Below are 21,219 nucleotides of genomic sequence, written 5' to 3' on the forward strand. Positions count from 1 at the left end.
TGGTCCTCCGGATGTTGTTGAACTTCAACACCCAATATTCCTGTCTGTTGGCCAATCTTGCTGGGGCTGATGGGAGTTGCAGTTTAGCAACATCTGGAGAGCCAAAGTCTACTCACACCTGTACCAAGGCATCCACCCACCTCCTCAGATCTCTTTACCAACACTGGCTGTGCTCTGTAGCTGTGCTTCTAGTTCAGCTTTCAGCCCTTATATCTGCTGACAGGAAGGTTCTTATTCTGGTCACCCTTCAGAGTTGCTTTCAGATCCTCATCCAGCAGTAGAAACAAAGCAACTCCTGAAGCAGACAGCAAATTTTCTGGTTCTCCATTATGCTCTCAAAGACTCACTACTGAAGACTCGCAAAGCTGCTCTTCAGTAGCTGACTCATCTTTAAGCTGGAAACGCTTGTACTCCGAATGCAAAGTGCTGAACTTGCTCAAAATTCTTTCTCTGTCCCTCCCTCTAGCAGGGTGGAGGATGATTTGGTCACCTTCCCAAAACCTGAGAGGTTTTATGTGCCAAAATTCAGATTGAGCTTCCTAGTGATCAAATAACATTTACTGTTATTTTGTTTTAAGTTCCTGGCCACCTAACTGCCCATTCACAGTGATCAAGTTGGCCAGAGCCTGGAGTGCATGTTGGCTAAGCACGCCAAGAACTAGTCTGCATTTACTTGTCTTACCACAATCTAACACAGATACCTCTAAACCCACCGAAATGTGGTTAGACACTGGAGGAATTTCAGGGATTGAAAGCCAGAGAAAGGATAAACCGGCTGAATGAAGCTTTAGTGAGTTATGGCTTGGCCATATATGGGATCTTATGAAAGAGTCAGTTGAACCAAAGATAACAAATATTTTGAAAATAATTAACCCAAAAGTTCAATATCTCTGAAGTCTTAAGGGAATGTTCTGTGGTTTTGGTCTCTCTTGTTAAGGAAGGGAATAATTGCTGAATATTTTTATTTTGAAATGATAGGAAGACAGTCTTGTCAGATTTTCTAGCAGCTAGTTAGGGAGTCTGTTTTGTTCAAGAAGGCAAGGCAGAAATTTTGGAAGAGCACCAGCAAAAGAGAACAAGTCATGGATGAGTAAAGAATAGCACTGATTCTAAGTGGTTCTAAATTCTGAATTATTCTAAATGGTTGTGATCCATGGATTGTGTGTGATTAGATCTTGGTGGAAACATTTCTCATGGAGTCAGGCTATAGGCTCTGTCCAGAGCGATATCTTCTTTCCAATCATTCTCTTTTGTTCTGACTTTCTCCCTTCAAATAGTTTTCAGAATGTCTTCTTGGTTAGGAGCTGTGCCACTTAAAATGTAGACTGTGGTTCAGAGGTAAAACTGACTGCTGTTGTGGATGGCCTTAAATTCCATCCCTGACATTGAGCAAAAAGGATCAGGTTGTTTGTGATGAACCTGGTTTAAAGTGTATAGAGACACTGCTGAAGATATATTCCAAGTTTCTTGGATAAGGCTATGGCTATTTGGAGAAACCCTGTGATAATGAGGATGTGCTTATCGTGATGTTCGGGACTTTCTGTTCACCATAGTGCTGGTGAAGTATGCTAGCCCAGTGTGGTGTACAGAGGTAACAGAAGCCCTCAATTTAGGTCTGCAGTGAAGTGGAAATTATACGATAGAAACATTATAACAGAGTGTTTATGTGAAGCCCTTTTTTGTATATATTAATGATATAAACGGGAAGAGCAGGTTAGTTTCTATACAGTTCAAAGGTGTTATTCACCTGCAGAATACTCTCCTGTTGCTCAGATGGGGCGCTGCTAAAAGTACCGTATGCACCAGAGGTGCACTTGGTATGTACTGGAAACCAGGCTTCAGCCCTCTGGAATCAATTACCAGCTGAATTTAGAGAAGCACCGAGAGTTTTTATATTTAGGCAGCTTTGGAAGACATTTTTTGTTTACTTGAAGTGGAAGCCCGTCATTTTTTCAAATAATAATTGTACAGTTGTGGAAATGGTTTCATTGCTTTCAGTTTACAGAGTTGGCATCCTCTTGTATCTTATTTCATTGCACACCACTTTTGTAACTTTTGGTTGTAAAGTGGTTTATAAATCTGCAATTAATCTATGTGGTTATAAATTAACACTGGTCCATTAAATGAGTCATCATAATATAATTAAACATTAGAATAATCAAGTCAAGCACATGAATGACTTCAAAATTAATAGACCACAACAATATTTTAAACAACTTCTATAGAAACATGGAATAAATATGAAAACTGAAAACCAGAAGTGCAAGTGAAACCAAACTTTAGAGAAGGCAACCATTTTAAAAAAGAGAGAGAGATGTCTTGAGGCAGGGGGAAAGAGCTCTATTTAAAGATCTGTTTTAGAGGAAGCATCTTGGTTTGCCTAACTTTTTTGACATGGTGAGATGGAGAAGAACACAAACAACAGAGGATCTTTCACACTTATCTCAGTTCTTCTTACCAGTTGGTTAAACCAGGTGATAAACCCAATTCCCTTGTGCTGACAGCTATAATAATCAAGCACCTTCTTTGTTCATTATGCTCTATTTAACCCCAGTAGTCTCATTCAGTCTTGCATTTAGTAATCGCTCAGTGTGACGGTCTTCTAATGAAGAAATAAAACATAGAATCTGAGACCCATTCTTCTAGCAAAAACATACACTCTGCTCCATTGGCTTGTAAAATCAGGTTTCTGTTCACTATTAGGCCAGGTTAAAAAAAAGGAAAAAAGAAGAAGAAATGGGTAATTTAAAGGAAAACACCTGGTATGAACAGAAAATCACCCTCCCTCCAATTTTGTTGGGTGTTGGTAGGAGGAAGGTCTTATTGTTGCTAATTATTTATTTTAGTTGCTAAGACATTCACAAGACTCCACTTTTGTTCATCATTGTTCCTTGGGCAGCTGTTCCTTTAACTATTTTAATAGCTACATCTTTGGTTTTACATCCTAACTCTCCAGGCCAGGAAAGGTAGACTTAATAGCTTTCTGTTTTTCCTGAATCTCACACTGGAGGAAAAGGAAACGAGAAAGCTTTCCTCCCCCACCCTCCTTATACAATCCCCATGACAAATTATGAAAATTGCATGCTTAATTTTTATGCACTGGTTAGAAAATGCACTGCACACAGCCTATAAATTGTTAGCATACCTAACATCAAAAACTTGGCTCAAGAATATCAGGGTTTTGTTTTATTTTTGTAAAGTTACAATTTACGCTGCCAGTTGGATCACCAATATTGTTCTCTTTGAATCAGTTGCTCAGATGTTATGTTTATGGCTTATATTTCTATAAAGAGAAACCTTTGTGGAAGACAGATATTGGTATTTATTTATTTATAAAAGCATTTCCATACTGCCATCACGCAAAACATCAGGGTAGGATACAACAACATAAAAACATTTAAAAGAGATACAAAACAATCATTAAAATGTCTAGCTACTCAAGGGACATTTTAGATAGCAGCATAGATCTAGCAACATTTTAAAAAACATTTAAAAGGCACCTGAAACACAAAAGTGAGTATTCCTGCCGAATCTCTGCTGGAAAAGTGTTCCACAGCATGGAATCGGAGATATCAAATGCCCAACTGCTAGTGGAGTCCAGTTGGGTATCTGTAACACCTGGAACACCCATTTGTAGCAAGTCGGAATATAAAGTGATTCTTTAGGTATTTTGGACCCAAGTTGTCCAGGGCTATAGCAACACAAGAATCTTGAACCTGGCCTGGTAGGACATGGGTAGCCAGTGCAGATGATTTAGGAGATGTCTCACCTGCTGTTGTCCATATGCTCCAATCTGCAGTTGAACTGCTGCATTTTGTGCCAGCTGGAGTGTCTATATTATGCCCAAGGGCAGCCCCACATAGAGCACATTGCAGCAATCTAGTCTTGAGGTTACCAGTGCATGAACTACGGTGGCCAAGATATCCTGATCCAGATGCAGCCATGACAAGTGTCACATAATACCTTTGCCACATCTATGAGAACTTGGTTGTTTAGTGCAGCCGCACTGACACTTTTGGAACGACCTGCCTACTGATACCAGGGCTGGCGCTTTCACTGTATTCTTTTCGGCACCTGCTGAATACATTCTTATTTAGACAAGTCTACCCAGATGTTGGCACTGTGGGTTAAACCACAGAGCCTGGGACTTGCCGATCAGAAGGTTGGCGGTTCGAATCCCCGCGACGGGGTGAGCTCCCGTTGCTCGGTCCCTGCTCCTGTCAACCTAGCAGTTCAAAAGCACATCAAAGTGCAAGTAGATAAATAGGTACCGCTCCGGCGGGAAGGTAAACGGTGTTTCCGTGCGCTGCTCTGGTTCGCCAGAAGCGGCTTAGTCATGCTGGCCACATGACCCGGAAGCTGTACACCGGCTCCCTCAGCCAATAAAGCGAGATGAGCGCCGCAACCCTAGAGTCGGCCACGACTGGACCTAATGGTCAGGGGTCCCTTTACCTTTACCTTACCCAGATGTTTTGTATGTGTTTAATTTGTTTTAGTCTATTCTAAAGTGGTTCTAACTTTCTGTATGTTTTGGCTGTAGATTTTTTAAGTGATAACGTTACTGCTTTATCTTTTTTGGTAAACTGCTTTGAGGTTTTTTCCTACAATCAAGAAGTGTATTTATTTCATGAAATGAATAATAAATCAAAGAGGAGTGGTCTGGAGTGGTGAATGTTAGCAGAGAAAGCTGCAAAGTGATGGAGGAAAGTACAGTGTCCTTGGCAAAGAGGTGGGCTCTGTGCTTTGCTGAGATGGTTTTGGGGGGCACTGCTCCCCAGCAACCCACAGTGTCCACTAAATAAATAAGGCTCACTGAGCTCACCCACCCCATAGGTCAGTGCTTCTCAATGGGATTCCTCTTCCGCATGGCAGCTGCATGCCCTGCCTTGTGTGTAGATCGTAGGAAGATGCCTTTTGACCTCAGGCTCATAGTTTCAGTGTCTGATCTGATCTGGTATCATCAGTGAAGACAGAAGCCTCTGTGCCAGACACAGTTGTCTTTCAGCATTTTGGATGTGCTGAGTAGCTGTCTGCCTGAGCCGCACATTCTGAACTGCACACTTGCAGTGCATCAGCAGTATGCTAAGATATGGAGATAGCACATCTGATTTATCCTAAACATAAGTACAAGTTATAATTTCATGTGATATAATTTCAGGTGCCTTGCTGTATTATTATTTTTTAATGAAAGTGTGGTTTATAAATATTTAAATAAATAAAAGTTATGGAAGAATGTTCCCTCAGAGCAATGCAGTTACAGTGGTGTCCCGCAAGACGAATGCCTCGCAAGACGGAAAACCCGCTAGACGAAAGGGTTTTCTGTTTTTGAGCTGCTTCGCAAGACGATTTTCCCTATGGGCTTGCTTTGCAAGACGAAAACGTCTTGCAAGTGTTCCGATTTTTCCCCGCTTCCCCCCCCTTTTTCTAAGCCACTAATAGCCTTTTAGCCGCTAATCCGCTAAGCCTTTAATAGCTGCTAAGCCTTTAATAGCCACTAAACCGCTAATAGCGCTAATCCGCTAAGCCGCTAATAGGGTTGCTTCACAAGATGAAAAAACCGCTAGACGAAGAGACTCGCGGAATGGATTAATTTCGTCTTGCGAGGCACCACTGTATTATTTTGAACAACTGGGTGGCGGAAAGCAGAGAGAAAGAGAAACTAAGGGGGCTATATGACCAGGCCTGTTTATTCTTCAAGCCTAATAAACTTTTCAGAGTGTTAGAATCCAATGGACCATGCACAATGCCATGAATGTACAAATGTACAAATAATTAAAATGCACAAAATGAATAAAATTCAACATTGCCAAGCTATATGTACAAACTTCAAAATATTTCTTCCTCGGTCTAAAGAATATGCCTTTTCTGTTACCTTGGGAATTTTCCTGCTAGAAAGAACAGGTGCATTTTGTCACTTTTGTATCCATCTGCATCAGTTTCCTAAACAATAATTTTCATTATAATTTGAGTTAAGCTTAGAGACACTATTAGTTTATTAACTTTTTTTATGGGGTCAAAGTAATTAGCATTAGCTGTCCAGCTGAAAGTACAATACAAATCTGTCTGTAAATGACTTTGAATAATTTGGTCTCTTGGGCTTGCCAAACAAAAGAGTGATTGTTTGACATATGGTATAATATATATACAGTATATACGTATAACTAACACACCTGCATTCAAGATACTCTACAGAACTGAATGTAATAAGGACAGATTTTAAAAGCTGCAGAATACCAATACGTTTTCTTATTTTCACTTCAGGTTTTTATCCTGAAATGGAAAAAAAAGGTCTTGTTATAAATTGCGAGCATCACTTAGATTGTCTTTGCATTCGCCTTTTCTAATTGAATTTAGCCCTCTGCTGTATTTCCTCTAGAAAGTATATTGTTTTTAGATTACCATTTCAGTCCTATTACTCAAAAGTCCGGCTTCTAATGCTTTCTGACAGTTATCAACATAATGAAGCATAATGAAATGATGAGCAATCTACAGTGGAAACTCAACATGGATTCCACTAGTGCTGTGTGACTGCTGTAAAAAATATGAATGCAGATGAAGATTATGTTATCCTTACCTTGTTTCCAAGGTCAAGGGCTAGTTAGATAAAGGTCTGAATCTTTCCATTTTGCAAATAGAGTACTACATTTCAAAGTATGCAGTTGATTCTCAACAAAATGTGTTTAGATTTACATTTCCTAATCTGTGCAAGCGCTCCCATGAAAATGATTGTTTATACAAGAGGGGAGAATCTCCCCCCCCCAAAAAAAACCCCAGGTTGTTTTGGAGAATTAATTTTCCATAAATGTTTACACTTTTACATAAATAAACCTTCCTTGTTCATGCCTTCATTCTGTGTCCAGTTAGTTTCAGTTGTCATCTGCTTAATTTCTGTATAATTTTGAGGTCACTGGTTGATGCATAAAAATAACATAAGGCCGTAAGGATCCATTGGGAGTAAATTCTTTCACATCTTTTCTTGAGATTTCTCCAGCATGCACTAACTCCAAAACATGCAAAATAAAAATTTCCTTGAGTTTTATCGGACATGTAATCAGCTATTAGGAGACAAAGCAAATTAGGGGCAATGACATTGCCTAAATATGCCAGATAGAATGTTCCACTGAAATATCTCCCAATATTATTTCTACTCAGCTTTTGTCTGAAGTTGCTGTGAGTACAAGACTAATCTTTCCACCATTTTCTAAAAGCAGCTTCAAAAGAAAAGCTGAAAGAATTAGTCTGGCTTCACTTTTATAAGAATTTTATCTCACAGCCAGGAGAAGCTTCACCTGCCTAACTTACTTACCAGAACTAGACTATAGTTGAATATATATATTTTCATCTGAAAGCTCATTTATTGTGTCTGCCTCCTACCAGGATTCAGCCTTCTTGCTTTAGTCTTTATTTCTTGAATAGGTATAATTCTGCGTCAGGAAGAATGTGCAAAAATCCTGTAGACCAAACTGTGGTCTGCTGATCGCCAGTGGTTCATGAGTTTCATTCAGGTGGTCCTAGGAATTGTCTGTGGAGACAGAAGATGACATATCTGTTAGATTAGCTATTCTTATTGATTTTCAATCATACTTTTATTGCTTCTTTTATTTCTTCTTCAAATTACAATGACAAAATACAAGAAATAAAAGCAGCAACAAATATACAATTATAAATCATACACTATCTAGCACCACACATTACAACTGCCACGGCAATTCCCCCAGAGGGTCCTGGGAATTTAAGTTTATTGGGAATTGGAGCTCTAGGAGAAGTCTCCAAATAATAATAATAATAATAATAATAATAATGGCTGCTTTGTTGTTGTTGTTGTTGTTGTTGTTGTTGTTGTTGTTGTTGTTGTTAATTTATTATACCCCGCTCATCTGGCTGGGCTTCCTCAGCCACTCTGGGTGGCTTCCAACAAAACATTAAAATACAGTAATCTATCAAACATTAAAAGCTTCCTTAAACAGGGCTGCCTTCAGATGTCTTCTAAAAGTCTGGTAGTTGTTCTCTTTGACATCTGGTGGAAGGGCATTCCACAGGGCAGGTGCCACCACCGAGAAGGCCTTCTGCCTGGTTCCCTGGCTTCTCACAGTGAGGGAGGCCCTCGGCGCTGGACCTCAGTGTCCAGGTAAAACGATGGGGGTGGAGACGCTCCTTCAGGTATACTGGACCAAGGCCGTTTATGCCTTTAAAGATCAGCACCAACACTTTGAATTGTGCTCAGAAACGTACTGGAAGCCAATGTAGCTCTTTCAAGACCGGTGTTATGTGGTCTCGGCGGCCGCTCCCAGTCACCAGTCTAGCTGCCGGATTCTGGATTAGTTGTAGTTTCCAGGTCACCTTTAAAGGTAGCCCCACATAGAGTGCATTGCAGTAGTCCAAGTGAGAGATAACCAGAGCATGCACCACTCTGGCAAGACAGTCTGTGGGCAGGTAGGGTCTCAGCCTGCATACCAGATGGAGCTGGTAAACAGCTGCCCTACCAGGCTGTGCACCTGGTCCTTCAGGGGCACAGTTACCCCATTCAGGACCAGGGAGTCTTCCACACCTGCCCGCCTCCTGTCTTCCCAAACAGTACTTCAACTGCCTCCAGACACTTACACAGGACCTTCACCACCTTCACTGGTTCTGATTTGAAAGAGAGGTAGAGCTGGGTATCATCAAACAAGTCTCATCACCTTAGCAAAGTACAGTTCCCAGAGTTTTGGCGGAGGGCATGATTGTTAAAGTGGCACAAGAGTGCTTTAAATGTTTGGCATGGATGTGACCTGCATCAGCAAATGCTGGAAACGATAACAGGAGAAAATATTTCATGTCCCAAGGCACCAAAATCAAAATATTTGGATGCAAATCCAGCACAAGTCTTAAAAGTGCACAAAATATCTGAGCACTAGCAGTTTAGATTTGTAGGTGTCTGGAGGACGTAGACACCAAGGACCCCCCTTTCTCACACAATCCCTTCTGTTGTTTATTGTGACTGAAAGTTTGTGCTTACTCCAGAAAGCAAGGAAAGTAGCAGGTGATTGATGTTTTCAAGAGGCTGCTGTTTGTTGTGGGCTGAGCTCTGCCCACTGTAAAACCACAGAGACTCCCATGATAAATGTTCCAGAATGGCCACGCTGCTATGAAGTAAGGGTCACCCTTGGTGGCAAAGTTTATGTAAACTAGCCTACAGCAATGAAGGAGCTCACCTCAGCTGCTGAAAGAAACCAATTAGAGACTGCCACATTTACAGCTGTCAGGGGAACTCTCTGACTTTCTTTCAGAGTCAAACTCACATAGATCCACAGTGTTTACTCTGCGTTATAACCTGTCTTTCAGTGGCAGGGAGATTAACAATGAAAATGCTTATCTGAAGGGCTTCACAGCTATCAACTCCAAAACATCATTGAAACATTATTGACAGCTCTGGAGTTGTACGTGTTTAACGAAGCCACAGGAGGAGGGATTCGAGGTTCTCTCCCCAGCAGTATAAGTGGAGGATGGACTTGCCTGCAGAAGGTTGACTGGTTCCTAGGGGAAGCCCAAGCTGAAGTGCACAAGGAAGATGAAATAAACAAATAAAGGGTGGTGGGAAGAGGCGGACAGATGGGGGGATGGGAGAGAAAGGGGGAATAAAGGGAAATTAATAGGACAGTTTTGGAAAGCTATGGGGGGGGGCTGCGTGTGCAGTTGCTGAATTTGTTCATAGGACCAAAAAGTTGTGCCAGCATTGGAAACCTCAAGAAAGGTAATTTTCAGGAAGCTTGCTTGCTTTAATGATAAATTCACATTAAAGCTTCTGATTTTTATTCAGTTTGCCCCCTTTTGATATTCAGTTTTTATATTTTTAAAAAGTAATTGAATGAAAATAAAAGATAATGAGATTTTAGTTATGCTAACTTTGGTTCTGTTGGGTTGGAGCCAAATGTTGTGTGAGTGGAACGCTGTTCACGCAAGGCTTTCTCCCACACTGCCCTCCCTGAAGCCCCCCAAAAGCCTCCTTGAAAAGGCTGGAAGACCTTCCTTAACAGTGTAGACTGTTTGCAGGGAATGGAGAAATTGAGAATAGCCTAAAGGCTGTTGCTGTTGCTGTTGTTATTTTGTTTTTAAAAAGGCAACAGGAAAACACTAATGCAACTTTTATGGAGCCGAACCTTTTTCACTTAGTCATTTTTTTCTTGAAGCTTGGCTGCATCCTTTCACTTTATTCTACCCTTAGTTTTATTTCCTCAGTGACTTAGATTTACAGGAGCTTGTTTCTTTGCTGCAGTGCTATTTTCCAAGGTGTCCAAAGACCCTTCAGAGTTCCCTTTACGCTTGATCTTTTCTTTTACACTTTTTCACTTGCGCTCAATAGTGCAGTTATGTAAATTTTGACTCTCGGTTTTATGGCCTTATGGAGAGGGGTCCCCTCTTTCGATGTTTTCCTGCTCATACCAAATTATAATAAGCCATTCCTAATGCATTTGAGGATCTTTCTCACCATTCTGCTGAGTGGGACCCCAGACTTCTACTCTAACGGCACCACAGTTTGTCCTTTCCATTTTGTTCTGTTTTAAATGTAGTATAAAACAAAATAGAAGAAAAATGCCCAGGGTGAAATTTACCTAAGTCATACTCAAAGTAAACCCACTAAAATTACTAACCGTCTGCTCAGAAGTAAGTAATGGGCCTAACTCCATCGAGTAGCATTTTACAGAATGTGTTCAGCTGTTAAAAGGAATTGATATCTGTTGATATACTCCCAAGTCCAGTAAATTGAATAGTTTCCATACCCTATGGAAGACTCATGTGCTGATTTATCATCCAGTCAGTGTCATGGCACTGATGTAAATCTGATTCCTCGTAACAGTTCCCTGTTGGGCTACAATAAGTTTGCTGGCTGGTCTTCTCTGTTAGATCATCCTTATTATCAGGCAACAGTTCCTGTTTCCCCCCTTACAAGGCCTTATTCTGGAAAATTGCTTAGAGAAGCCAGCACAAGTCTGAATGCAATCAACTTCTTTTAATATTGCCGAAGTTTAAGTTATTACCTCACAGGATATGAGTCATAAAGAAGGACAGTTCCCAGGACCCATTTAACGCCTAATGGCATTAGGATTTGCACTTCTGATAAAATGATAGATCAGACGGTGCACTTTCATTTTCTTCTCTTTTATGCTACATCTCAGGGGTATATTGCATTCTTTGCCAAGCAGAACTTTTACAGCTTTGAGGAACGCCATCACAATCTTTATCAAAGAAAAGTTACCAAAATCTGGAAACCATGATCTTCGAATATCCCAGCTGATTTTCCCTTCTTCCTACGTAGGCATTTTTTGGGCGGCTGGGGTTATCCACACTGTAAAATAGGGAATAATTTCAAAAGTCAGCTCAAAAAATTGGTCAGCACCATTTTTTTCTGGTCACACAAATATGTATGGATATTACATATTGGCTATATACTCCTGTATTTTCCTTCTGTGTTACTGTATTCACTGCAAAAACGTTTTTTTAAAAAATCAGCGGCAATCATCATAATGCAAAAATACTCTCAAATTAAGAAGCCTTGACTGAAGCTTTCTTCAGGACTGGAAATGATAATTTACTACTAACCCTAGCAAACAGCATCTGTTCTACCCTATGCAGAGTAGTAAAAGAGGAGCACGGGTGTGCCAGTGCAGACTGCAGCACTCACTTGATACAAGGTAACAGGGGGGAAAAGAGAGCAAAGCTTTTCTAGTTCCACCTTGCATCTCTATTTCCAGGGATGATCTCTTAAACCTCTGTTTTTCTGCTAAAATGCAGACTCAGGAATTGAATGTGCTGTGGACATGTGTTCTAATTCTTCTAGTCCTTTCAAGTCATATTTGTAGTTACTATTTATCTTATTTGAAAACTTATGAACTACACTTTTTGAGGAAAAAATACAACCAGGTGGCGTATACCAGAGAAAAATTGCAACAACATAAAGAAGTTTCTAGAGAAGAGGTGCTGTTGGATATCATAGTTCTAGTCTAGTGTAATTCAGGCTGCAATCCTATGTACATTTTCCCGGGAGTAAGGTCAATTGAACTCAGGTGGATTTCTGAGCACATAAGCAAAAAGCATGTAGGTTGACTCAGTCTAGCATGTTCTGCAATCCAATGTAACTACTGCCTATTGATACATAGTATATAACAAAATACATAGGGAATACGTAATAAAACAACAATGACTAAAAGAACAGAATAAAATACAGTGGTACTTCGAGTTACAAATGCCTCAGGTTACAAAGGCTTCAGGTTACAAACTCCGCTAACCTGGAAGAGTTACCTGAAGTTGAGAACTTTGCCCCAGGATGAGAATGGAAATCGTGTGCTGGCAGTGGTGCAGCAGCAGCAGCAAGAGGCCCCATTAGCGAAAGCACGCCTTTAGTTAAGAACAGTTTCAGGTTAAGAACGGACCTCCGGAACGAATTAAGTTCGTAACTAGAGGTACCACTGTGATCTCATCAGGTTAAAAGATCTAGGCCTTGTGTTGTATCAACCCTACCTGGAGAAAGAATCCCGGAAAAAGGAAGCTGCAGCTGAGGAAGTCCAGCAACTCAATCACCACCAGCCTTGCTATAGATCAGGTGAGCAACCAGAATAACGCTTCTAAAGATACTTTCAGTGACGGGCAGGTGGATGTGTCTTTTGGTATCTTTGCAGAAAAATGCTCATGGTGAACTCTGTATTCACCTGCATACAGAAAACAGTAACTAGTGAATCTGGTCAAATTTGTAGAAAGGATAGTGTCTGATCACACTAAGGGACATTTTCACTAGGCTAATGCTTAACGCAAATGCAGCCTGTATAGACCCCAAAGATAGTCTTAGTCACAGAAAAAACTGAGATTCTAAATACTGCATGTTCATTGATTTGTTTCTAAAGTTGTTTTGATTTGTTTTGCTTTTAAGGGATGATGTATGTCAAGAGAGATTTATGTTAGAGAAGGGGCAGGGTGGCTTGGCATTCCGGTTCTGTTTCCTGATTATAGGTTGTCTAAAACTAGGAGATGGGTGACAGCATGGGAAATTGGATATATTCTTTCCCAGGTAGATCCATTTCCTTCTAGGGGCGTAGCACCCTTTAGCAAAACACCATATTTCTCTCCTGCTGTTCTTCATAGAGAGAGAAAATACAAAGCTGTAGTCCATAGTTTTAGTGCTTTGAGGAGTGGCTGCATCAACAGTATTGCAGAATATTCAAAGCGAGAAGTCTTTAAAAATGGGCTGACCTTGCAATTTCTATTTATTTGAGTGCCATTATACATTCCCATGCAAGTTGGGTTGAATGAATGTACCATCCATTTGGATCTAAAGTCAAACCATGCAACAATTATCTGTACTGTTGCATCCTGCTTTCCCACCCCCTTTTTTAAATATACAGACATAAGAAACTTTAATAGCCTGAATCTAAATGCATTGTGTAAAAAAAAAAAATCACAATTAACTTCACATCTGCACTAATAGGATCTGAACTGGGGGTGCCTCATGCAAAAAGAGAACTCGCCTTTGAAGGGTGTGTGGGCTGAAACACATCATTTTCATTCTCAGTGATTTGGCCTTCTGTGAAACCACAGAATCCTTGTGTGATACCAAACCTTCTGCAGCCTTTGTTCTCTCTGAGCCTGGCTGTATTCCTAGTTCTTTCTGTCTCCACTTTGGGATATGCGCAGAGCTTCAGTAAATCTACAGTTCACTGCTTGAGGAAAGGCGGGTGCTTCCAGCAGAATGCCTTCAATTCACCTGTGCAAAAAGTGCTGACTGCTCTCTCTGTAGGTCCTTGTCTGTTAGGGTGAGGGTTTTGCCTTGTGGGATTTTCTGTGGTAACAGCCGTCATGTAAGAAACAAAGGAAAACAAGACACCTATTAAATCGAAAAATTCTGTCACTCCTGCCCTCTTCAACCTGCCAGCATTCCAGGAGCTCCATTAGTGACTGACTGTGCTCTTCAAAGACTAGATACTGCCTTTCCCTTTGCTTTAACATCAGCCCACCACTTGGCAACTCCCCTGCACCTTCCTTTTCATGCTGGAGGTGATGCAACCTTCAAGCATCTGCTTCCCTTGTTTTCTGCTTGATTGCTTCTCCGTTTAGACACCACCGTGCTCTGCCCTACATACTAATTACCGACTTTTGCTCCCGAGGAGCTTGATTCATTGTGGCACATTTTCCCACGTAGCATTGGGCATAGCCCCGTCAAAAGCATCTTAATGGACTTGAGAGATGTTCTTCTGTTAACCCTGAAGTTGCCGTAGGCCAGGAAGCAGCCCCTCCTCTCAGATTTTGAGAGACAGGGTCCATTCAGCATAGATAAATATATCATTTACCAAGACTCTGCCTCTTAATTCCTTTAGTGTTTCTGTGCCGATTTCTTTCCACTCCCAACCCAGCTACAAAAGCATAGGTACTTAAATTGTGGCAACGTATATGCCTAACAAGTATAAGTCTATGCAGATTATGTTTTGTAAAAGAAGAAGAAGAAGAAGAGCCAGTGTGTTGTAGTGTTTACAGTGTTGTACTTAGGACTTGGGAGAGCAGTGTTCAAATGTCTACTTGGCCATGAATCTCATTAGGGGACCTTAGACCAGTCGGCTTCTCAGCTTAGTTTTAGCTCACATGGTTGTTATGAGGCTAAAATGAGGAGGGGCGGAAGTATGTAAACTACCGTGATCTCCTTGAAGGAAGGAAAGGATAGAAACGTAATCATAAGATACATGTTTTGTGTAGATTCCCCACCTCAGTATCCCTCCCACATTTACACACATACAAAAACTAACTCCTCATGACCTCTCTCACACACAGGCACACACCCACACCATTGAGGCAGTATTCCTCACATGTATACCCTTCACCTCTGTGTGTGCACACACATGCCTGTTAATTTAGGGCCACCATACATCAAGTGGCTCAACAAATTTGCCCCCCCCCCAGCTAAACAACTTCGCCAAAATATGCTAAACAAATTTTCACTTTTTGAAACATGGCAACCCTAGTTAATTTCTCCATTTACTTGCACGCATATTCTCACCCGCAGACCACTCACCCCTTCCACCCCATTCACATCACCCTTACTCCTTAATGCAGGGGTCAGCAAACTTTTTCAGCAGGGGGCCGGTCCACTGTCCCTCAGACTTTGTCGGGGGCCGGACTATATTTTGAAAAAAATAATAATGAATGAAGTCCTGTGTCCCACAAATAACCCAGAGATGCATTTTAAATAAAAGGACACATTCTACTCATGTAAAAACATGCTGATTCCCAGACCGTCCACGGGCCGGATTGAGAAGGTGATTGTGCCAGATCCAGCCCCCGGGCCTTAATGCATACTACACATCCTCCATCACACACACACACACACACATACATCATTCACTCTCTCCTATGCATAATATTCTTGTTGATTCTCACTAACGAATCAGAGTCGTATAGGAAAACCATGCAAGCTCCTCCCATGACAGTATCCTAAAGGCTGGGTGAATAACTCAAGCAGCCAATTCCATAGCTCCAGTAGGTTAGAACTTAGAAACATGTAAACATATTGTAAAATCTGCTCTGTCTGTTGCAACAGATGCTTATACTGCCACTGCTACAGTACTAGATACCACAGAAGCCATATAGACATTACCTAAAATGTTTTGATACTGTCACATTTTGTTTTATTTATATAAGAAATGTATACCTTGCTTTTCACTCTGTGCCTCAAATTGGCTTATTGGAAAGAGGGAGGAGTTTAGAATCACACAAAAACAAATGTTCCATTAGTGCAAATTTGTTTTGCTTCCATGTTGCTTTATGGGTTTTCCTGACCACCCACAAAAGCTGATGGGGGCTACAGGGGGAGAAGAGGAAGTAAGCCCTTTTGCATTAGCAAGAGGTTTTGTGCTGGCTTCCACTAGGAAAACTACTTAGTTGAGTCTAGCCCACAATATACAGAATTTAAAACATATGCTAAAACTTCATAAAGTAAGAAAACAGATGAACATATTAAAATCATTTTAATCTAGTGCCTGAAACTTAAGATGGGTTCCTGTCTGATTTCTAACAGGAAGGAGTTCCATAGAGTTGAAGCTCCTATGCTAAAGGTACAACTCCTTTTATCCACACCCGTGGGCGTGCCCAAATGCCTTGTCTGCTGAAGGGAAGATTATGAGTGTGCTTTGGACTCTGGTGCTCACTTTTGTTCCTCTCTGCAGCAAAAAAGAAAAAGGGGGGGCAGGTACCATGTTATTTGAAGTAGAGTTTCCCTGAACGTATGAGACAGAACACACTAGATGTGCTACCATTCTTTTCACCCTGCCATGCGGGTTAAGTGTGTGTGAGTCTGATCTCCCTCAGAGTGAAATTGATAGCTTTTATGTTGTGAACCATATGCCCCTTGAGAACTAGGGAAATAGGGTGGTATACAAATTTAATAAATAAAATAAATATAAATAGCTGAACAGACCCCTAATTCTTTTCCTTTTCTTATTTCCTGTTCACAGAGTGCTTTCTAAGCTCTGCATGTTGTGACATGATTCAACATGAACACATTTCTTCCTCCAGTTTACTGGGTTGTTTTATGCATTTAGACAAGCAGGGTTAATGTTTCTTGCTGATGTTAAATCACACCAAATTTACCCAGAAACAGTGTGCAAGTCGCTGGATGTTGTGCAAGAGGTGGACACACTTAAAGGGATGGGTGGGGTGGAGGGCAGAGGGATTAACAAAGTTGCACCAGGATATTTTTGTGAAGCTCAGCTAATCATTAAAACATCCTGGGAAAAAGGGTTTTAGGAAGATAGGCAAAGATCAGGATAAAAGAGCCGTGGAACATTTTATTCATGCACCTGTTCGTAGTATTAAGAGAGATCATGGTGATGCTTTTGGCTTTGATCCAGCCATATGTGCGTATCGAAGTTTGCTGCCATGCACACATTTTCTGAGGTTAAAAGGCACCTTCTATGACTTGGGCTGGAATAATCTATTTAGAGGAATTTGGGGGAAGACCACAAGATCCCATTCTCTCCACCTTCTACTCCCCAACAAAAAGACGAAAGTTTTGTCCCTGTTCTGGCTGTTACTACTGCACAGCATGTGGATGAGTCTTTTTAGCTCAGGCAAATAAGCATACACAACATCCATTTGTTGACACAGTTTGCTATCTAGCCATAAATATGCACATGGAAATCCTGCTTCCCTATGTGCATGGCCTTAGCTCTGTGGGATTGTGTGTGTACTTTTATAGCATTTTAGTACTTTTACCCCCCAACCCCCCAAAAAAAAACCTACATATGAAATGGAACAGTTGCAGACTCCACTAACTGCCAGGCATGTTTGTTTCAACAGATCACATTAGGGCAGATACACCCCTAGAGAGGGTTTCCTTCCTTCCTTTGACCTGGAAATGTAATTTTTTAAATAAATAAATTGTGCTTTTTGTCTTGCAGGTCCTCCATCTGCCCCCCAGAACCTGATTTCCAATGTCAATGAGACATCCGTCAACTTGGAATGGAGCCCTCCTCAGAACAAAGGTGGCCGCGAGGATGTTTCCTATAATGTGGTATGCAAGAGATGTGGAGCCAATGATCTGAACCGCTGCCGGTCCTGTGGGAGTGGTGTACACTTCAGCCCTCAGCAGAATAGCTTGAAAACCACCAAGGTTTCTATTACTGACCTTTTGGCACACACAAACTACACCTTTGAAATCTGGGCAGTGAATGGAGTATCCAAGCAGAATCCTAGTTCGGACCAAGCTGTGTCTGTCACTGTGACTACAAACCAAGCAGGTAAAATCCAACAGACCCTTTCCCTCCCTTGCTCTCCATTCTCCATCTCAATTGAAAATGGTACTGTATGAGCTTATCAGTTGATGCTGAATAGAGGACACCAGCGAAATATGAAATGCTTATGCAGCTATTGCTTTTGCATGGTACTTTTTGCAGTTGCTTTATTAGGATGAAGTTATGCTTTAAGGAGATGTTGCTGAAATTCACAGTTGTTGTGCCCTTTTTGGCCTATACTTGCATGTGCTAATCTGAAAGAACATCAGGACTCATTGCACATAGGAAACGCTACCTTTTTATAAGTGCGTCATATTCTTCCTTGGGCAGGAGTCTTAACGCTTGAGTCAGAGGGCTGTTCAGCCGTGAGCCTGTTTTTTCTCAGCGCCAGATGGAAAAGAAGTAAAATAGCAACCAGGGAATAAAGAATACAGATAGATCAACCTTGGCACTTCCCCAAGATCTAGAATTTTAATTTTGTTTGGCATTTAACCTGAGCTTCTGAAACAGTATAGGAAACATCTAACTGAAATGTTTCAGTCGTGGTACCAAGTAGGATTGTTGTTTTAATTCAGAGAAGCCAAAGCACTGGGGGGCGGGTGTGTGTGGGTAAAATTCCAAACATCTGGAAAGCGACACTACATATTGGAGCTTATATGCTAATGCTAGAAGCCTCTGACCCAAGATGGGTGAGGTAGAGTGCTTAGTCTTAGAGAAGAGCTCAGATATAATGGGCACAATGGAAACCTGGTGGAATGGAGGGAACTAGTGGGACATGGTTTTCTCTGAATGCAAACTCTTTAGAAAGTCAGGCAAGGACGTATTGGAAGTAGTGTCACTGTTAATCAAAGGCACCATTGATTCCAACAAGCCAGAAATCCCCCAAAAGGAGAGACTGCTTCACATCATCACTGTAGATGGTGTTATCAGGCCCCAAGGATTAGTATTGAGGGTATTCTATTGTCCCCCTGAACAAAATGCTTAGGTGATCTTAAGGTGGAGAATTAAATCAATGAAGCATCCCAAAGAGAAAGTGCTTTAGTAATGATCAAATTCAATTATTTTCACATAGTCTAGCTATATGCATGTCCTAGTCATGGCAAAGAAATTTTTGAGCTACTAGGCTCTAGAACAATTGGTCATGGAGCCAACCAGAGGGGCAGTGACCCTAGACTCAGTCGTAAGTGGTGCCCAAAACTTGCTGCAAGATGTAAATATTGTTGAACCACTTGGGAATACTGACCATAGTGCTGTTGAATCTTATTCAGAGTTGACCCATTGAAATGAATGCATCTAAGTTAGTTCATTTATTTAATTGGGTCGTTCTGAGTAAAACTCAGTGGAATACCACCCCGTGTATTTCCAGGTTGTCAATTGCCATGGAAATCCAACACAGTCATGTTTGACTTCAAAAGAGGGAAAATGAGAGGTTTGGTAGAAAGGAGCGTGAAAGAGAAAGTGAAGTGGGCCAAATCCCTCTGGAATGCTTGGAGGTTGTTCAAAACCACAATAACAGAAACTCAGCTAGAATTTATACTACAGATTCCTGTCAAAGCCAGTATGTCTCTAAATACCAGTTGCTGGGAATGAGATGTAGGGAAAGTGTGATGGTCCCATAGGCATCTGGTTGACCACTGTGAGAGCAGATGGACTAGATGGGATTTTTGACTGATCCAACATGGCTCTTCTTATGCGCCCTAAATAATAATACACTTTGAATAATTAATTTTGAAATCATTTTGCAAATCATGCTAGCTTGCTGCCCATATATTGAATTAATTTGTACTTTGCCTTTGTAATGGGGAGATGAACTCTGTTTGTGTGTTGTTGTGTGGTTTGTTTCCTCTTCAGAGTTTGATGCGCTTCTGAGAATTTTTCAGGGAAAGAGTTCTCAAGAATAAAATTGGCTGTAGAAACGTGTTAGGGAATACCAATGCCACATGAGTTCTAGGGTTTGAGGCTAGAAAATGCTGTCTCCTTGAGCTGTCATTGAAATTAAATGAAACCAACAAGACTTGGCATCTCATAGCGGTGTTTGATAACAGAATCTGGCTGATATTTAAAATTTGCATTCTTTCTATTGTACACGAAGTGTTTTTATAAACATTTGAATTTATTTCCTTTAATCACCATGCAGTGGTGTTGGCGGGTACAGGTGAGGAGCAGAGCAATGCTATGCCAACCTAAGTTAGCATCTGGATCAGAATGTGGCGATCCTAGTTCATTTTGAGAAGCTGTTTATCTCCAACACAAAGGGTAAAGTCCTAAGCAGAGTGGTAAATAGCAGACCTGATCTTTTATAGATCAATGTCTATAAAATTGGGCATGTCTAAAAGCCTTACATTTGTTTTAATGAAATACATTCCACCCCTTCCCTATCAGGCGTGGTCATGTAATTTAAGGGCGTATGTGTCTCTGCAGTGGGATCTGAGTAAAACTTTCTCCTTTGACCATATTTCTTCTCTAAGAAATATATTGTTGTATCCAACAGCAGCTGCTCTAGTAGAAAGTCTTCTACTGACTCAAGTGTTGCATGATTTTTGTTGATCTCTCTTACCCACTGAAGCTCCCTCTGTGCCCCTTCAAAAGCTACTCTTGCAGGTTACAGAACCTGCAGAAATACTGTGGGATATAATGTAGAGGGCTGCAGTGAAGATTGTATTGTCATGTCTTGCACAAGAATAAGCGCTTTTCTGCTAGTGCAGAGCCACCATTAGTTACAAAACTATAGTTTATTGATATTCCATGTTCCTCCTGCTCCTAATATGGAAAAGTACTACTATAAGAAATCACAGCCTTATTGCTCATCTTCATAAAGCCATATCTTCACAGTCCTCGATTCATCTCACCTTGGCCAACATAATTTTTTTAGGGTAGTAGAGATTGTTTATCTTGTGTTAGCCTCCCTCTAATCACTGTTTGCCAGTTCAGTGAGGATGCATGTGGCTTAGAGAGATGGGTAGTGATAGAACATAATGTTTTGCATGCAGACATTCTCCAGTTCAGTTGCCAGTGTCTCCAGATAACAGGATCACGTAGAAGGTGATGTGAAAGACTGCCAGCTGGGACCCTGCAGAACCACTGCTGGGCCAAAGCAGAGTCAGTGGTGGACTAGAGGGACAAATAGTCTTACCTGGTATTATTCATTCACTTTATATAAAAGAAAAAGTCTTAAAGGTAGCTATGGAGCCTATACTATTGCTGATGGTGACCAAGATGTCTTCCTTACTAGACTCTACCATCCAATCTGGCAGCCCAAATCTATCATAGTTGCTTCCATAAATATCCTGCACTAATTTTTCCACTTTGGTGCTATCCCTGGGGGATGCCATTTTGACAGCCTCTTCAAAGGTGGAGCAGCCAGTGAGAAGGCAGCAGAGCAAAAAAGGGTCTTCCTCTGAGGCTGGTTCCTGTCACTTGTTTAGACTTGTCTTTGGAATATACAGCCAAAATGCTGACTCCAGAACCAATG

The 21,219-nt window shown here is 41.1% G+C and overlaps 1 protein-coding gene across 2 annotated transcripts in view; it reads left to right on the forward strand.

Annotated features, from left to right (window-relative positions):
- The window catches only part of EPHA4 (EPH receptor A4), a 158,725-nt gene that overhangs the window by 65,920 nt on the left and 71,586 nt on the right, over positions 1 to 21,219 (forward strand). For both annotated transcript variants that reach the window (XM_082221761.1, XM_082221760.1), the window contains exon 5: positions 17,415 to 17,753. In XM_082221761.1, the coding sequence (XP_082077887.1) occupies positions 17,415 to 17,753 (339 nt within the window). The remainder of the gene's footprint in view (positions 1 to 17,414; positions 17,754 to 21,219) is intronic.

The sequence above is a fragment of the Podarcis vaucheri genome (assembly GCF_965113315.1).
Source record: "Podarcis vaucheri genome assembly, chromosome: 5".
In the NCBI taxonomy this organism is placed as follows: domain Eukaryota; kingdom Metazoa; phylum Chordata; class Lepidosauria; order Squamata; family Lacertidae; genus Podarcis; species Podarcis vaucheri.